Source organism: Belonocnema kinseyi, chromosome 7 (assembly GCF_010883055.1).
Source record: "Belonocnema kinseyi isolate 2016_QV_RU_SX_M_011 chromosome 7, B_treatae_v1, whole genome shotgun sequence".
NCBI lineage: Eukaryota > Metazoa > Arthropoda > Insecta > Hymenoptera > Cynipidae > Belonocnema > Belonocnema kinseyi.
The window spans coordinates 69,765,812-69,785,335 of record NC_046663.1 but is presented as its reverse complement, the minus strand read 5'-3'; the positions used below and the strand labels follow the sequence as shown (position 1 = coordinate 69,785,335).

The 19,524-nt window shown below is 27.3% G+C and overlaps 2 protein-coding genes across 3 annotated transcripts in view; one reads left to right on the top strand and one right to left on the bottom strand.

Moving 5' to 3' along the window:
* Positions 1-5,605, top strand: part of LOC117177153 (serine/threonine-protein kinase ste20) — a 74,340-nt gene extending 68,735 nt beyond the window's left edge. Inside the window, exon 6 of the mRNA XM_033367659.1 lies at positions 3,068-5,605. Within this exon, the coding sequence (XP_033223550.1) occupies positions 3,068-3,595 (528 nt within the window). The 3' untranslated portion in view covers positions 3,596-5,605. The remainder of the gene's footprint in view (positions 1-3,067) is intronic.
* Positions 5,606-12,276: 6,671 nt separating this feature from the next.
* Positions 12,277-19,524, bottom strand: part of LOC117177021 — a 63,582-nt gene continuing 56,334 nt past the window's right edge. For both annotated transcript variants that reach the window (XM_033367476.1, XM_033367477.1), the window contains 3 exons: positions 17,800-18,081; positions 16,380-16,776; positions 12,277-13,185 (listed from right to left, as the gene is read on the bottom strand). In XM_033367476.1, the coding sequence (XP_033223367.1) occupies positions 12,818-13,185; positions 16,380-16,776; positions 17,800-18,081 (1,047 nt within the window). In that variant the 3' untranslated portion in view covers positions 12,277-12,817. The remainder of the gene's footprint in view (positions 13,186-16,379; positions 16,777-17,799; positions 18,082-19,524) is intronic.

The following is a 19,524-nucleotide window of genomic DNA, read 5'->3' as shown; positions in this document are numbered from 1 at the left end:
AAAATTCAACTATTTATTTTAAAATGTATACTTTTTGTTTCAAAATTAAAATATTTTTTTGTTCAAAATTTATGTACTTTGTTTATATTTTTTTTGGTCAATATTAATTTTATTGGTTGAAAATTCATATTTTTGGTAGGTATAAAATTCAACTATTCCACTTTAAGATGCATAATTTTAGTGGAAAATATTCATCAGTTTGGTTGGAAGTTCGTTTTTTTTTTAACTGAAAATTTAATCGTTCGACTTTGGGTGGAAAATTGACATTTCTATTTCAAAATTTAACAAGTTGGATGTATATTTGTCTCTTTTAATCGAAAACTAACTTATTTCGTTCAAAATTGATGTATTGTGCTAAAAAAACTACTTTTTAAATAAAAAACCCACTTGTTTTGGTAGAAAATGATTTTTTTTCTTTGAAAGTTCATCGAATTGTTTAAAAATTCTTCTTTCCGGTTGGTAATTCAAGTATTCGAGCCAAATTTTCATCATTTTAAATAAAAATTCACATTTTATGTTATAAATAAATTTTCTTAGTTGAAAAATAAACTCTTTTCATCAAAATTAATTTTTTTATTGAATATTCATCATTTATATTAAAAATTCATTTCTTTGCATAAAAAATGAGCTATTTGATTGAAAATTTGTTTCTTCTTTTTGTAGAAAATAATTTTTTTCTTTAACTTACAAATGAAAATACTATTCCAGTTGAATATTCTATAATTTTAGTAATAAATTCATTTGTTTGGTTAAACATTCTTTTTTTTTACTGAAAATGTAATTATTAAATTTTTGTTTGAAAAATTATCTTTTTTATTTGAAAATTCGTCGAATTCGTTGAAAGTTTAACTATTTTATTTGAAGATTCATTGTTTTAGTTTAAAACTAGTTTTTATTTAAAATTTAATTATTTTAGTTGAAAATTCATCAGTTTGGTTCCAAATTAATTTCTCCAATTGAAAATTCAACTATTCTTTTTGTTGTTGAAAAATGATATTTTTTAGTTCAAAATTTAAATATTTGGTTGAAAAATTAATGTATTTTTTGAAAAAACATTTTTTAAGAATAGTAATACTTTGGTTTCAATATTCGACAATTTGGCTGAAAAATTGCCTCTTTTAATTGAAAATTCAACTATTTCGTTTAAAATTCACGTATTTAAAAAAAAAATCTATTTTTTTTTAAACATGATGTTTTTCTTTGAAAGTTAATCTCCTTGTTTAAAATTTTTTCTTCTTGGTTAAAAATTTTAAGTATTCCAGTTAAATATTTTTAAATAACTAATTCTTTTCGTGAATAATATTTCAATGAAGCCGCGTTACCGACTGAGTATTCATAGCTGTCATGGACATAGGAAACAAGGGACTAGGCATGTCATTGCGGGGGTGATGCAATGAGGGGGGAGGTCCGCCACCTTTTGATGTTCCTCGACAAACATGGCAGCGCCCACATGTTTATATTTTCATGCACAGTTTGTCGGCAAAAATGATCGTGCGCATAATCAAATGGCACATCGTAAGATGGCGACTCTCCCCGCTCATGGAATTCTCCCCCTTCCCGTGGATTCAACCCCGCTCGGCCAAGTTAGGAGGGCATGCCTACTATCGGCGAGAAAACTATAGGCCTTTGAAGCTTAACAACTCAGTCAAAAAAAAATGCTCGCGCAGCAAAAAAACAGTCATTTAAAAGCTGAAAGTGTTCTACGTTAATGAGCTTGAAGACATTTCTGTAAAAAAATTGTTGTCCTTAGCAGACTGAAAAATTTTTAAAAAGTCAGTTTTTTTGGGTACATTTAAGAACAGTCGAGTTTAGAGCATTATTTCTCATATAAGGGGCGATGGAAAAAATTTGAAAAACTTCATGAGTATGAGGAAAACTTTTGTGAACCAGTTGCAGTTGAGAAATTTGAAAAATAATAAAAATTGTTGCTTAAAAGTACAAAAATGTGCAACTAGATTATCTTCAGTTCTAATACGGATATTAAAGCGATTCAAACCTGGCCACGGGTCAAAGAAAGGCACCAGTGGTTAAACTATCTAACAAGTTGCGACTTTTTCGCAAAAGGAAGGTGGCGGCGCTGGAGGCTTTTTCCAACTCCAAACTTTTCCGTCGCTTCGTCTGCTACAAGGTAGTCACGGAAAACTTAAAAGTACCGCTTTTTCTTACAAAATAAATACCTCAAGGCACCCAACCGATGTCGGCTCATATATATTCTTCCTTCTCCCAAAATTTTGACATACAAACTTATTTAGTTTAAAAAAAAAAATGGCGGACAAAATTAACATTACAATGTCAAATTTTGATTGCGTCAGAGACTACCATTTACCCATAACAAATAAAACTATCAAATGAAAATATTCAGAATTGACAGCAGACCGTGGCCTAACCTCTTTATCAATTATAAGAACCTCTGAGTCACGTGACACCAACTTGTATAAGTGTTTTACGGCCTTCAATTTGTAATAATTTTTTTCTATTGAACGACTCAACATTAAAAAAAAATTAGAACGCACTTTCAGTTCGGATTAAAATTATGTATTAAAAAATGATTTTATCTAAAATCGCGAAACAACCCTTTTTCATTGACCGTGAAAAATGTTTGTCAACCGGGAAATGATCGGGAATTTTTTTATTTTATTAAAACGGCCACCCTGAAATCCTCTACATGACACTGTTGACACTACAGTAGAACCTCGATTATCCGAGGTAATTTGGGGAGGAGATACCTCGGATAAGCGAAAACTCGGATAATACAGAAGAAGTACAAAATTCGGAACTTACGAATGTGGATCTTTATGAGTTTATTAACTTATTAATAATTGCAAACTACTGCGCGCGTCCAGAGTTAGGCGCAACAGTTTGTTTTATTAATGATTCTCCGTATTATTCGAGCATGCACCTCGGTTAATGCGAAGTGCTTGGATGAGTCACGTTGCCTCGGATAACGCGATGCCTCGGATAATTGAAGATCGGATAATGGAGGATCTACTGTATTAAATTTTTTTTTGTATTTTGTTTTGGCGCCCTGCTTATTGTACCAGTATGTGAAATCTGTATTACTTTCCAGGTGGCAACGAAGGTCGGTGCAACTTGTCTCTTTGCTCATCCCCTTTTCCGAGACGGCTGGGAACCAAGACGTCGTGGCAGCTGCGAATCCGGCTTCTGGAGTTGCGTCGGAGAAGATTTAAGTCCCGAGCCGCCGAATCGTCGTCACGCATCCACCCTGAGCAGTTCTGCAGCCAGCAGTCTCTTCCTCCTCGATGATCACAGGACGAGTTCAATCTACACCGATTCTTCTGAGGACATAGCGAGTCTCGGTGGCGGAGATTCCTCGTGCTGGGAAGACCGACTCGGTGGAATTGGCTCGACTAGCAAGACGATTTCAAAAATCGTTGAGTATTTCGAGAGGAAGCAGGCGACATCAGGTAGTTTCAGATTAGGCGAGCATGGATTTGACGTCGGTCCTAATCGAATGGCTCTGCTGAGAGCGAGTTTAGAAGGTTCGCTGCCACTCTGCAACATTTCGGCGGCTCAGCGATTAGTCGTTTGCGAGGGCGCTGTCAGGAGCAAACTGCCTCTCTTTGACAAAAAATGATGAAACCGGTTGTTCGATGCTTCGTCCATCGTTCAGCAATTTTAGGGTAACTCAAACAAAGAGGCCAGGTAAAACAATTCTCAACCAAAAACTGAGCGTGTTACGCATAAAAGGCTAATTAGAAGCAAACAATGCTCAGAAATTTTATTGACTGTGATCTTACTCTCTTTTCTTTTTTTTTACGGCTTTACCTGTCTCTCGTATTCAATGAAGTCAATTTGGCATATGCGAATTTATACGAAAGGGAGAATGCTACTCGAGAGCTTTTATGCGCAACACGCAATCGATCAGCAGCGTTTTGCTTTCGTTTTCTGATTTCTAATAGTTCCTAGTAAGTAACTATTCTTCAAAACATCGAGACAACTTCTGAATTTCTTTTAGTATTTTCGGAAGGGTAGAAAGAAACAAACGTGCTACTTTTTTTTCTTGATTTCGAGACAAGTCGTTGACAGAGTTCGCCGCAATGTTGTATAAGGATCAACTGAGCGTTAGATAATTTTATTCTATTATAATATAATTAAGGTTCATCTTTTTTTTTTTTTTTTGCTTTTCGTTAGATTCTACCTCGAATTTTATCATTTGATACGTCTCAGTTCTACGCCTCAGCGTCAGTACAGTGTCAAATATCAGATGTCTTCATAAATCTTAGAAAAATCTTCCCTAGGCCTATATATTGTACACGCTTAACTTGCTCGCAGGGTCTAAAACTGATACAAGAGAATCATCATAATTTGATTTTTTTTCAACTCCAAGTTTCAGTTTTTTTTTCAGTGTAGTATTGCGATTTTAAAACTGGTTTTAGCCCCTGCTAGTGCCGTTAGCAGAAGAAGTTTCAAATTTTGCTACGGTTTAAAGAATAAAGACCGTCCTCTTGAAAAAGGGAGGTCCCTTCCGATTCTCCATGCCAAATGCAAAATGTATTGATGTGTTCGTTGGGTGTATGATGGTGTGCTCCGAATTGAAGAGACAAATAGTATATTTTGTTGTCTGTGTATTTTTGTCGGTGAGAAATCTAAACTTCGACCAGAGAGATTGCCAAGGTAAAAGAGGATAATATGTAACTGATCTAGTCAGTGTATTAATGAGGCGGCCTTATATTTTATATATAAATATTATTATATACATGATAGAATTAACTAAGTATTTAGCATCTTAAGAAGCACGATGCAGATATGGCGAAAAGGACCCAAAAGCAGTCGATTTACAAAATCAATTGGAAGCAGGGTGGCCACTGAACTGTAAAATGACGTTTTTTTTTACTTTTTGTAAACAGAATTTAGTTCATTGATTCCAAGCTTTAAATTTGAGATTGTTGTGTTACAGTGATTTTAAATTGAAATTGTTTAATGTTTTAGCAATCGACTTTTCCGAGGGGTTGATTACTCGGATTTTTAGTGTACGCTAGATTGCAAAATATTGCATTGATTGCAAGAAAATTATATGGATTATAGGGAATTTATTATAAAAAAGTCAGTATATAGTAAACAAATTATAGCATAATAAGAACTGGAATTAGTAATAAAAAAATATTGAAGGAATTAATGTAAAAGGTAGAGAAACTACAAAGAAGAGATTTATTTTTTTCTTCCAAAATCTTTAAAATAATTGAAGTTCCTATAAATCTTAATCTTCTCTCGTTAAATCGTTGAAATCCGTAAACAAAATCTTCAAATAAAACTTAATTTATTTCGTAAAGAATAAATCATTTGAAATTGTTTGAATGTAAATATTGAATTCAACTTATTTATCAAATTTCTCTGGCAAAAACGTTAAAATCCCCAGAAATCTTTGAAATCCCGTGAACTCCTTGGAGATTTAATAAAATCCTTTAAAAATTGTGAAATTCCTTGAAATACCTTAAAATCCTTTAAAATGTTTAAGATCGTTAAGAATCCCTTGGATCTTTAGAAATGCTACAACATTCTTAAAGATTTCTTGACATTTTTTATATCTCTGGAAATCTTTGGAAATCCTATATTATTTTTTGATATCCACTGACATATTTAAAAAGTTAAAAATAATTAATTCTCTTGAAAATCGATGAAATGTTTTTAAATTAATTAGAATATTTAGAAATTTTTCTGAAATATTTAGAATCGCTTAACAATTTTTAATTGAAATCTATGAAAACCTTTTTTTTTTACTTAAAGTAATTAAAATCTTTGAAATCCCATGCTATCCTTGAATATTTAATAAAATCCTTCGGAATCCCTTGAAATGTTTGAAAAACGTAATAATCTCATTGGAGATTAAAGATATTCTTTAAATCTCTTGAAATTCCTTGAAATCTGTAAAATTGTTAAGAATCCTTTGAATCTTGAGTAATCTTACAAAATTCTTAGAGATTCCTCGGAATTTTTTATATCTTTTTAAATCTCTTTGGAAATCATAAAAAAAATTTTGAAATCCAAGGAAATATTTGAAAAACGTAAAAAAAATGTTTAATCTTTTGAAAATCTATAAAATCTTTTTAAATTAGTTGAAATATTTAAAATCCCTTTAAAGTCTTTAAAATGGATTTTTAAATTTTAATTGAAATTCGTTGGAGATTCAAGAAAATGCTTTTCAATTTCTTGAAATCTTTTAAAAATATAAAAATCTCCTCGGAGATTTAATAAAATCCTTTAGATCTTGGAAAATTCCTTGAAATTTTGAAAATCGTTAGGGATTCCTTGATTTGTTTTTGAAACATTACAACATTCTTAGAGATTCTTTAACATTTTCCAAATCTCTTGAGGTCCCTTAGAATCCTTGAAAATTCCTTGATATATTTGGAGAACGTAAAAATGTATTTAAAAAGGTATAAATTATTTGAAATCTCTTGAACATAATTAGGGTTAAACTTATTTATCAAAGATCTCTAAAAACAACCGTTTAAATCTCCAGAAATCTGTGAATTTTCTTGAAATCCTTAAATTTTATGAGGTTTTTTGAAATACCTTAAAATCGCTTCAAGTCGTTGGGATCGCTAAGAATCCTTTAAAATTTCATTTAATTAATTTCCCAAAGTTCTACTACAAATCTCTTGAAATCTTTGGATATCCTACAAAATTCTTTGAAATCGATTGGCATATTTTAAAAACGTAGAAATTGTCTGAAATATTTTTTTCATCAATGAGATCTTTTTAAATTAGTTGAAATATTTAAAAATCCTTTTAAAATCGATGAAATTCCCTCGAATTTGGTTGAAACCTTTTTAAATCCCTTTAATCCTCCTAATATGTCTGGAAATCTTTAAAATGTCATAAAAATTGTATAAAGTATGATAAAATTGCTTAAAATTAATGGAAATTCTCTAAAATTCAAATTAAATTAAATTTATTCATTACATTTCTTTAAAACAAACAACTGTTTAAATCCCTTGAAATCTTTAAAATCGCTTTAAAAAATATAATTGAAATCGATGAAAACCTTGTGAAAAGTAGGTAGAAGTGATTTGAAATCCCTTGAATATACATTAAATTAAACTTACTCATTAAAGTTATCTTTTAAAAAATGGTTTTAAAAAATCTATAAATCTTGTGAAATTCCTTGAAATACCGTAAAATTCCTTAAATCTTTGGAAATCCTACAACAATCTTAAAGATTCCTTGACATTTTTTATGTCTCTTGAAATCCCTTGGAATCCCTGAAGTTTCCTTGATATCTTTGGAAAACGAAAAATTGTATTTAAAAAGCTATAAATCATTTTAAAGTCCTTAAACATAATTCTCTAGAAATCTCTTGAAATCTTTGAAATCTTTGAAAATCCTACATCATTTTTTGAAATCCACTGACATATTTGAAAAATGTAAAAAAAAATGTAATCTGTTAAAAATAGATGAAATATTTTTAAAATAGTTGAAATGTTTAAAAATCCTTTTAAAATTTTTAAATTCGCTTAAAAAAATTTAATTTGAATCCATCAAAATCTTTTTTTTTTAAAGTGCAAACCATTAAAATCTTTGAAATCGCATGAACTCCCAGGAGATTCAATGATGTCCTTTGGAATCCCTTGACTATACGTTAAATTAAAATTATTCTTTAAAATTATCTGAAAAAATGGTTTAAATCTCTAGAAGTGTTTGAAATCCATTCAATTCCTTGGAGATTTATTAAAATTGATTCAATCTTGTGAAATTTCTTAAAATACTTTTTAAAAATCCCGAAAATCTTTGGAAATCTCTTGAATTTTGTTATCGGTCTTGAATTACTTTCTAAGCCCTTGAAATATTTGGAAAACGTTAAATTTCATTTAGAAAAGTAGATATAAATAATTTGAAATCCCTTAAATATAAAAATTAAAATAAACTTACGACTAGAAATATCTTGAGACTTGAAATATTAAAAAATCTTTTGAAATATGTTATATTCTTTGAGTTGCTTTGGAATCCCTTGAATATAAATTAAAATAAACTTATTCTAAAGTTCTCATTATTTCAAATCCCTTGAAATTGTTGAAATCTCTTTAAATCCTTTGGAATTCCTTAAAATGATATGTCTGATATGTTTGGAAATCTTGAAAATCCGTATACCGAATTTCCAGGGGTAATTAACCCTTCATGAGGAAGCTTAATTTATTTATTTAACCAACAAACATTCGTCAGGAATAAATCCGATCCTGTAGGAAATGTAATTTTCATAATAAATTACAATACAGTAGAACAGTATAAAAATTTCTAATCACTTACTAGAAGCTACAAGTTTTTACTAAAATTCACACATTTTTTACAACAGTTTTCAAGTTATTACGAATTTTTACAGAAAATTACAATTTTCACAATGCTGTCTTGTATTGTACTTTATCATATTTTATTATAAACATACATTTCCGTCAGTGAGCATTTTTTCTAAGATTTGAGTGGCCACTCTGAAAAGGAATTGTCCATTCCGAGTATACTACGTTGTCGATTTTAACTGATTAGTTCATTTTTAACGCTGATTATTCGTAGGAAAAACAGGGAAAAAGAAATATATAAAGAGCGAAATTCGACAAAGAAAAATTGCTCGTGCGCGCGAGAGAGAGAGAGAGAGAGAGCGCAACATTCAAGAGCGACCCAGCCGAAAGAATGTGTAGCTTTGCACTGACAAACAAACAAACAAACAAACAAAAAAATCAATTGTTCCGTCGTACTGTTTTTAGGAAATGTTGTACCAAATTTTTACTAAGCTAAATAATCGTTAACCATTCTATAAGACAGCGTGTTTCACGAAATACGTATCCCGTTACGGAATTTAAATTCATTTCCAGTATTCGCGCTCCTTCGAGCCACGATTAATGAGTGCTTGTTTGTCCCAGTTTTTATTGTTAAGTTAGAATATTCTAGTAGCTGTTATTTTGCCACGCGGTACCTGAGCAACTTCGAACCAAGATTTTTCGCAAGCGGGCATTTTTAAAAACTGGACATATCAGGAGCGAGCATATCCGATGGAAGAACAAAAAAAGTTTGAGAGATGATAAGCGAGTGAAATTTGCATCGACACATGAGTATTTTGTGGGCCGGGGGGGTTAAAAAATGAAAGTTTATTTATTTATTCTAAGCAAAAGCAGCAATAGGATAAAATTTTATTGTACAGAGTAATCCTTTCAAAGTTTTGACTTGCTGTACATATTATTTTTGAAAACCGTGTGGCTCTTTAGAGACTCCTTGCATTGGTGCATGGTATATACAAATAGATTAAATATTATTTTGCGTCCTAGGCGCTCGATTTCGTCTTTCGCCGGTTTTTAAATGAGTCAACATGCGAACGACGAATATCGACGACGGTACTAGTTGTAATTATAATAACAACAATTATTAATCAATAACAGTAACGAACGAACGTAAAAAATGATTTTCAGCGAAGCTATATATATATATATAATATATATTATATTGTAAAAATTCCTATATACAAGAGAAAATAAAGTTAAGGGCTCCAGTTTTTACGAAGAAGAAACGTAACTTTCTTTCTATAGCCGATTTTATATACAGATGCTGGAATTGATTATTAAATAGGGATTTGAAAAAATAATTTTTCAGGCCAAAAATTGAGATTATTTTTTGAATACACTAAGCAATCACAAGTGATATTAAGCCTACGACCGTTTTTTAGAGCTGGGTGCGATAAATAGGATAATTTGTACAATTACGATGATTATTTTCTAGGTTTTTTTTTTCTCTAGATTTAAATTAATAAATACTCTCAATTTTTCATGTCCATTGATAGACAAGTTAAATGTCGGCCGCTAGGTAACGCTAACTGGTCTGGTCAATGTTTCGCGAAAATTCAATTTGGATAAATGAAAAATACCTTTTTTTAGATAAATTTATGATATTAAAGTTTATAGTTTATTGATAAAAGAAAGTAAACACTTTGGAAAAAATTAATATTTTAATTACTGGTTGGTTGTTCATAATTTTCTGTATTTTTTTTTACATCGAATAGTTGAATTTTCAATAAGTAAAGATAAATTTTGGACCGAAAATGAAATAGCTCAATTTTTAACCAAAAAGATGAATTTTCAAAAAAGATTACTTTTATACTAGAAAGACAAAATTTCAACAAAATATATGAATTTACAGCCAAAAATTCGAAGAAACGTCAATTTTCAACAAAAAAATTAATTTTCAGCTAAAAATGGAAAAATGGTCAGATCAAAAATGGAATTTTTAACAAAATAGTTCAATTTTCAACCACAGAAATTAATGTACAAACAAAAAGAACAATGCTTTACCGAAAAGACGATTTTCTAAGAAAATATATGTTACAAAAATAGAATAGTTAAACTTTGAGTACAAGAATCATTTGCAACCAAAAGAAAACGAATTTTTAACAAAGAGTTTAAATTTTCAATTAAGAAATGAATTTCCATAAAAAAAAGTTATATTAAAAAAATAATAATTCAATATTCAGTTAAAAAAATAATTTTCAGCCAAAACAGTGAAAATGATTCATTTTGAACCAAACAAGATAATTTTTTTAAATAAGAGGAATAATTTTCTACCAAAAAAGATGAATTTTCAACCACCTATTTGAACTTTAAACAAAAAAAGATTAATTTTTAAGCAAACTAAAAGTGATCGTTAAAAAAATATCTATTTTTAACCAAGTGAATGATTTTTCAAGCAAAACTGATGAATTTTGAACCAACCAGATTAATTTCTAACCAAAAAGATGAATTTTCAAACAAGAAGATTAATTTTCTGCTAGAAACACAAATTTTTAACAAAATACATGCATTTTCAGCCAAATAGTTAATTAAGAGTCAATTTTCAATAACAAAAAACCAATTTTCAAAAAAATTATGAAATTTTCAATTATAGAAGTAAATTTCCAACAAAAAAATAAATAAATTTCCAGCCAAAAATGGAAAATTTTTAATTTTCAGGTCAAAAATGGAATTTTCAAGAAATTAGTTCAATTTTCGACCTAAGAAATGAATGTACAAAAAAAAATAATATACTGCAAAAAAGACGAATTTTTAACAAAACATATATTGAAAAATAGAATGGTTAAATTTTTATATAAAAAAGAATTTTCAACTAATAAGATACATTTAGAAATATATGAAAATTTAATATTTAGTGTAAAAAATAATTTACAGCTGAAACGATGAATTTTCAACAAAGTACATGCATTTGATCCATATAGTTCAATTTTCATCAAAGAAAGGTACATTTTTACCCAAAAATGGAATAATTTATTTTGCAGTGAAAAAATAATTTTGTACCACTTAAGAGTTTCAACAAAATAGTGTTAATCCCAAAAAGATAAATTTTTAAGCAAAATAAAAATAAATTTTCAATGAAATGGATCAATTTTCAACGAAGGAAATTATTTTTTAACGAAAAAGATGAATTTTTAACCAAAAGAGATGAATTTTCTATAAAATACATGAATTTTTAACCAAAAGGTTAATTTTTCAACCAAAAATGATCAGTTTTCAACCAAAAAGATGAATTTTCAACCACATAGTTGAACTTTAAACCAAAATAGATAAATTTCTAAGTAAAATAAAAATAAATTTGCAATGAAATAGATAAATTTTCAACCAAAGAAATGATTTTCCAAGCAAAAAGATCAAAATGTTAAACAAAATAGACGAATTTCCTATAAAATATATGAATTTTTAACCAAATGATGAATTAAAAAACAAGAAGAATAGTTTTCTACCAAAAAGACGATTTTTTTACTTTAAAAAACAAAACATTTTAAGACTAAAAATTTTAGTATATCCTTAAGTTTTCAGTAAAAAATTAATTTTCAACCAAGTAGTTGAATTCTAAATAAAAATAGATAACTTTTTAAGCAAATTAAAAATTAATTTTTAAATAATCAATAAATTTTCAAACAAAGAAATGATTTTTCTACCAACAATATTTATAATTCTCACCAAAGTAGTTGATCTTTGAAACATTTAGTTGTATTTTCAACTAAAAAGATTAATTTTCCCCGTAAAATCTTCAACCAAAAAAGTTTTTAAATTAAAAACCATTGAATTCATCCAAAAAGGACAAATTTGTAATTAATTAGTTTATTTTTCAAATAGAAAAAAATAATTTTTAATACAATTTTTAATTTAATCAATTTATTCAATTGTACAGTTTAAAAAGTTTGAAATCTTTGATAAAAAAAAACATTTTTAAGTCAAAACAACGATTTTTCTACAAAACAGTTGGATTTCTAAGCCAAAATATGTCACCTTTTCTTTTCTATATAAAAATAGAAAACTATTGAAAACTTGTACTTTGAAAAGTTCTTTCCATAGAAAATAATGTTATATTTGTGAAATTTACAACACAAGAAAAACTGACCGTACTTGAAATATCAAATGTTTACTTTTCAAACTGAATGACTGATATTTTTACTTTGTTTTATGAATAAAATCATAATTTTTTTAAATTATCAATCGGTATAAAATAGCTATTTTTATATTAGAATTGAATTTTCGGGAACTTTAATTAGAATAGTCAGCACTACCCAGCAGCTGACAAATTGCCGTATTCGCAGAAAATTCTAATTTATGACACTTGTTCCTTTCACATTTTGATTTGCAGATTTATCAGATTTATAGTATAAAAATACTCAAAAATTGTAAAAGTGATACAAAAATATGCTTGCTCTTATTTTGTATAACTTATGTAGTCAGTCGTTTTTATGTTTGAAGACCTCGGCCTTCAATGTCAAACCTACTGATTTTATTTTCGTATTGATGTTTTTCAGTGATTTTTTAAAAGCTCATGATTGAAAGAAATTTGTTCATCGATCTCGTTCGATGAGAGATTTGGGGAGAGCGAGATCCTCTTCCGGAATTAAAGGAATGTACCTCGTTCGAGGATCGTTTTTGCGTTCGTAGACGTAGGGAAAAAGAACTGTTCGCGCCTCTGGAGTTCCGCTTTTATTCGGAATCGTTTCTGCGATCCTTTGAATATGTGTTGCGATTGTTTCGGTGGAGACTTTTTCACTTTTAGTGTGTCCAGTCTGAGGGACAGATTCATCTGTATTTTCTAAATCTATCAAAGGAATGAATTTCCTTTCTTCATTCGGCTCCGATGGATTTTTCTCTTCTTTGATGACACTTTCTTTCAATTTTTCTCGATTTTCTGGTTTCCCTGTTTCGACCGCTTCTGCAAAAATCGATTAAAATTTTAATTTAACTTGGAATTTATTCAAAATTTTAATTGAATTATTTAAATAATGGAGTAGTTTAATACTCACCAAAGTGCGCGATTTGTTCGGGCCCGAGTTCTGCGATAATTTAAATTTAATAAATGCAAAATAGATTTTTTTTTACAAATTAATAATAAAAGTTAATAGTTCAGTTGCAAAATAAAGGGAAAGAGTAAGTGATTCAGTTTGAAGAGAAGAAATTTCATCTTTTAATTACTGGTCACTTTTGCTTGCGTAGTTCTGAATTTTACAAACATACTATTTTTGTCTACTGACAAAATTTAAAGTACGTTTTTTGATAACATTGTCTATTTTTCTTATCAAATAGTAAAATTTTCAACTAACAAAGTTCAATTTTGTACCAAAAATGATATATTAGGTTTCTACTGGAAAAACAAATTTTTAACAAAATACATCAATTTCCAACTAAATATTTAAAGCTTGAACTATAAAAGGTAAATTTTCTACTAAAAGAAAACAAATTTTAAATAAAACTGTTAAATTTTCAACTAAACAATATATTTTTAAACAAAAATGGTAGAGTGAAATTTTCAGATAGAAAAATTGAATTTCCAACAGTATATACAATTAGCAAAAAGAGAAGTGAATTTTCATCTAAATAAGAAGTTTCCAATCAAAAATGAAATAGTTACATTTTCTGTTGAAAAAATTAAGTTTTAACCATAAACAGCGAATTTTTCAATATAATAGTTCGTTTTCAGTCATAGAGATGATTTTTCAACGAAAAATTGAATAGTTGATATTCCAACAAAAAAATATTTTCATATTAAATAGAAAACAGTTGAATTTAAACAAAAAAGAACGATTTTTAATGAAATATTAAATTTTTAAGTTCGAAAATTAAATTTTAACAACAAAAATTTTCAATAAAATAGTTAAATTTTAATCGAGATAAATAAATTTGCAACTAAAAATAAATTTCGAGACAAAAATGAAATAGTTCACTTTTTAGTTTGAAACAATAATTTTGAACCCAGAAAAAGTAGGTTTGAATGAGATAATTAAATTTACTTCTAAAAATAATGAATTTTCAAACAAGAAGATTAATTTTATAACAAAAAGTCGAGCTTTCAACTAAAAAATTAATTTTTAACCAAAAATTTTGTTTAACAAAGTCATTAAATTTGTGGCCCAAGAAATTAATTTTTAACCAAAATAAATAAATTTTTAAAGAAGAATTATGTTTTAAAAAGTCAATTTCCGTGTATATAGTTTAATGTTCAACTAAAACTATCAGTTTTCAAGGAACTGAAAAACAATTCTTTTTAAATTAGTTAAATTTTCAAGCGAAATTTTTTTTTCAACCAAGAAGATTAATTGTTAAGCTTCAAGATGAATTTTCAAAAAAGATACGAATTTTCATCAAAATACATGAATTTTCATCCAAATCGTTCATTTTTAAACTAAAAGAGGCCAATTTTTAACCAAAAACGGACAATTTCAATTTTCAGTTAATCCATTTTTAATGAAAAAACCGATTTTCATCAAAATATTTTATTTTAAACCAATAAGATTAATATTCGACAAGCAATGTAAAATGTAATAGATGATATTTCAACCATAAAATAAGTGTAATAAAAGGCGTTGAATTGAATAAAAAAGGACGAATTTTCAACAAATTATGTAATTGTTCAAATAAAAAATATCACTTTTATTTTTGGTTCAAAACTTATATTTGTTATCTGAAAAATTACATGCTTTGTTGAAAATTCGTCCTTTTTGGTTAAATTCAACGGCTTCTAGTTAAAACTATGTTTTGGTTAAACTAAAAACTATTGCATTTTAGGTTGTTTATTGAAGATTCATCACGTTGGTTAAAAATAAATTATTTTAGTGAAAATCAGTTTTTTTTTCATTAAAAATTGATTAACTGAAAATTTAACTTGTGCATTTTTAGTTAAAAATTTACATCTTTTAGTTTAAAAATCTACCATTCAGATGAAAATTGATGTATTTTGTTGAATCATTTTTCGATTGAAAATTTAACTAATTTTTTAATAATTCATTTTTCTTTTCTCGAAAATTGAACTTTTTTTTAGAAAATTCTTCTTGTTAGCAAATTTAATTATTTTGGTTAAAAATTAATTTTTTTTGGTAAAAAATTCAAACACTTTAAAAAAATGTCATTACTTTGTAAAATTTTTTTTTGGTTGACAAATAATTTTTTAATTGAAAATCAGATTTTTGATAGAAAACTCATATTCTTGTTTCAAAACTCATTATTTTCGTTTGAAAATTTAATTATTTTATTCAAACTTTTCTTTTTTGTTAAAAATTATATTTTTAAACTGAAAACTGAACCTTTTCAGTTTTGTTTGAAGATTTTTTATCTGTAAAATTCATTTCTTTCCATAATAATTGTACTTTCTCATTATAATTTTTTCTAGAATCAATTTTTCAGGTTACAAATCAAGTATTTTATTTAAGTTACGTTATTAGAAAATTCATCTCTATGGCTAAGACTATTTAATTGAAACATTCGTTTTTTTTTTGGTTGAAAATTAATTTTTTAATCAACAAATTTAACTATTTCATTTTTGGTTGAAAGTGTTTTCTTTTTTAGTTAAAAGTGCACTTCTTTTGTTGGAAATTGAACTATAATGTTGGAATTTCCAATTTTTTATCTACACATTTCACTATTCCATTTTTGGTAACTTTTGTTGTTGAAAATTTAACAATTTTGTTAAAAATTCGTATTATTTTAGTAGAAAATTTACATTTTTTAATTAGAACTTTAAACATTTAGTTACAGTCATTATTACATTTATTATTTATTATTCAGTTACATTTATTATTTGAAAATTCTACTATTTGGTAAAAAAATAAAGAATTTGATCAAAACACCTACTTTGAATGTTTTCAGTGTACAATAATGTTATGTTTGTAAAATTTAGAATCAGACAAGAAAAAGTAACAAGTACTTAAAATATTAAATTTGTTATCTTAAAACTGAATGACTTACTCTTTTAATTTATTTTAAAAATAAACTATAAACTTTTAATAATAATTTGTATAAAAAAAGTTATTTTTCTTTCATTAAATTTAAGTTATCGTAGAACTCGTACCCAAACAGATCCAAAAATTAAAAAATTATTTTGTCGGCAGGATGAGAAAAATTCTATCAACTAACCAGGATTTGTTTTGCCTTCAGAATTCTGTAGGGTAGAAATCTTGGGAATGTTTTCGTTTTGTGTCTTGCCGACTATCGGAACCCAGTCATCAATTTTTGTTTCTGGGCCGGCAGCAGCATCTTCAGCTTGTGCAGTCCAGCCATCACCATCTTCATTCAACCACCGTCCTGTGTACGATTTTTCCTGAAGGGTTACATTCAGGTTGTGAATAACTTTCGCATAATTTGACATTTGTTTTGCTTCCCGATCAATTGGAACCCAATCGTTGCCTTGTTTTTCAGTGCTAATGACATTTTCTGTTGAGGCGAAGGTGATATTTGAAGTTTCTTGAACCGCTGTGGCAGATTCTTCAACTATTTCTGATGCTTTTGCATACGTTTGTCCTTCCTGTGAAGTCTAAACATCAGGAAATAACAATTTAAAAATGTATCATTAAAGCATATACAATTAAGAGATTGTCCAGCGAGCTTAAAACCCTTGAAAATCTGGAATTCTCCTTGAATTTTTTGTTGATCCTTGTAAAATATACATTTTTTTGAGGTATTCAAATTACAAATTGTAAAATTTATGGTTGAAAATGTTGATGTTTCATTAATTTCAGTACTAGAAAAAAGGGTACGGTACACTTTTACTGAGATTCCAAATAATTAAACGATTTCAACAAATGAAAAAAGATTTCACAAACAAAGATTAGAGAAATATTGTACAATTAATTCAAAAGATATGAAAAAGTACAAATATTTTAATGATCTAAAATGAATACAAAAGATTTCAGAAAGATTTAAAAATAATACAAAAATTCCAAAGATTTAAAAAATGATAAAGTACACCAAATTTAAAAATATTTCAAAGATTTAAAATATTTCAATAATTTTAAATGAATGCGAAAAATTTCAAAAATATTTCAAAGATGTTAACTATTTCAAAAGATTTTAACAAATTTGAGAAGATTTCAATAATTTCAAACGAACACAAAAGATTTCAAAAACAAAAATTAAAGAAAGCTTTCACAAATATTTCATAAAATTTCAAAAGATTAAAAAAAATCCATAAACATTTAAGGGATTTAAATTATTTTACAAACATTTGAAAAGATTCCAGAAACTTTCACAGAAACTTCCAAATTTCACAAATATTATAAGTGCTTCAAAAAATTTCAACGAATAGACTTATGTTCGCAAAAAATCAAGAATTTGTTTATTTATGGTTCTGCTTTCTTTAAAAATTGTCGGGCAATAAAACATAAAGTGGCTCATTTTTACATCAATAACAAACATTTGTTTCAATATTAAATGTAAAAAAATGAGACCTGGAAAAACTTGAATTCTCGATCTGTAAAACCCGGAAAAGATCTTGAATTTCGTTCCTTAAAATTCCTGGACGCCCTGAATTAGTGAACGAAAATAAGATATTACTGACCACATTGATCTTTGGATCATTATTTTTTTCTGTAGAGCTTTCCTTTTTCATTATTTGTTCAGTTGTTTTCTCAATATCTCCTAAAGGAGGAAAATATTTAGTTCGATCAGTTCTCCCCGCGCCAATAAAACTCGGCGTGTATTGAGAAATTAAAGGTAGAAGAGTCTGTCTTGCATATCTTTCAGCTTGTGCTAAAATCCCTGCTAGTCTTTCAGGAAGAAACTGAACCGTGAAAGATCTAGTGGTCGACGGAGATTCTTCTCTCTCCATTCGACGATTATCCTGAAAATAATGATGGAATCAGTTGAAAATTAGAAAAGAATATAATTTTTTAACCAATACTATAAGATATTCATTTTGGCCACTGGACTTTATTTTTCAGTTATATCATTTTCTATTTTAGATTTTTAATTTTTAAGCGAACATTTTAATTAAAAATTTCTAAAATGCAGTTTTAAAGACTTGAACAATTAATAATTAGAAGCGTTTGAAATCCAAGATCTTGGACAAAAAATTTGTAGTTGATCAACTATGAATGTAAATTAATTAATATTTTGAAAAATGAAACCATGCTTTAAGGTTTAAGAAGTGAAGATATTGATTTTACAAGACGATTCGGATTCAGTTCACAATTTTACAATTTGCAGATTTTAACGTTAAAACTTAAACTGTTTCATTTGGAATGAAACTATTTTGAAATAACGTTAAAATAATATATTCGTAATTAAAGACTTTGATTAAATTTCAAATATTATTTCAGTCTAAAATAGTATATTTTTCAACAATTCAATTTGAAATTATTTAATTAAGATAAACAATAATAACCTAATATTTAAAAATATCTGACTTAATTAAAAATCGGTAATTATAAATTAAATATTTAAAACTAAACAAAAAACTAACAATTGAGGGTTACAACTATAATTGTTTTACTAAAAAAAAATTAATTTGTAAGTTTAATCGTTGAATTTTTATGTGTAAATAAATATTGAACACCTATTATTCTTAGAAAAAATTCGAATACGTTGAAAAGATATTTAGAAGTTTAAAAAAAATGCAAAATTAATTAAAAAATTGAAATGATTTCAAATAATTTCAACTAAGTGTCAAAAATTAGAAAAAATTGAAATAATTTTAAAAAATGTTTTAAAATAATTTAAAATTTGAAAAAATGTATTCGTAAAAATGCATTGTAGATATTTCAAAATTTTGAACCATTTTAAGGATTTTGAAAATTTTTGAAAGAAATTTAATTTAATTTTTAATTTAAGAAATATTTAGCTCATAAAAAAACTTAATCGTTCTATTTTTTATGTTTCTAGCTTAAAATCGTTAAAAATGGTATAATTTTAAAATGGTTTACATTTATTGATTGATTCTTCAATTTAGAGAATTGGAAATTATAATGTGGATTTATATTAAATATTTAACTGCATTTAATTGAAAAAATGTCAGTTGAAAGGTTGTATTAGCTTACATTCTATACGTGAAAATTATTAAGTATTTGAATACAACATTTTTCAATTAAATAACTTTCTAGTTTAAAAGTTTAGAATTCAAGAGTTCCACTTTGAGTACTTTAATTTGCAGCTCAGTTTTTATTGCTTCAAATGGAAACATCTTTAGTTTTAGAGTTCGATTTTTTAAATGTAATTGACTATGAAAAATGTTTTCGAACCGTGAAAAACCGTGAATTTTTGTCGTTGATTAAAACGGCCACCCTGA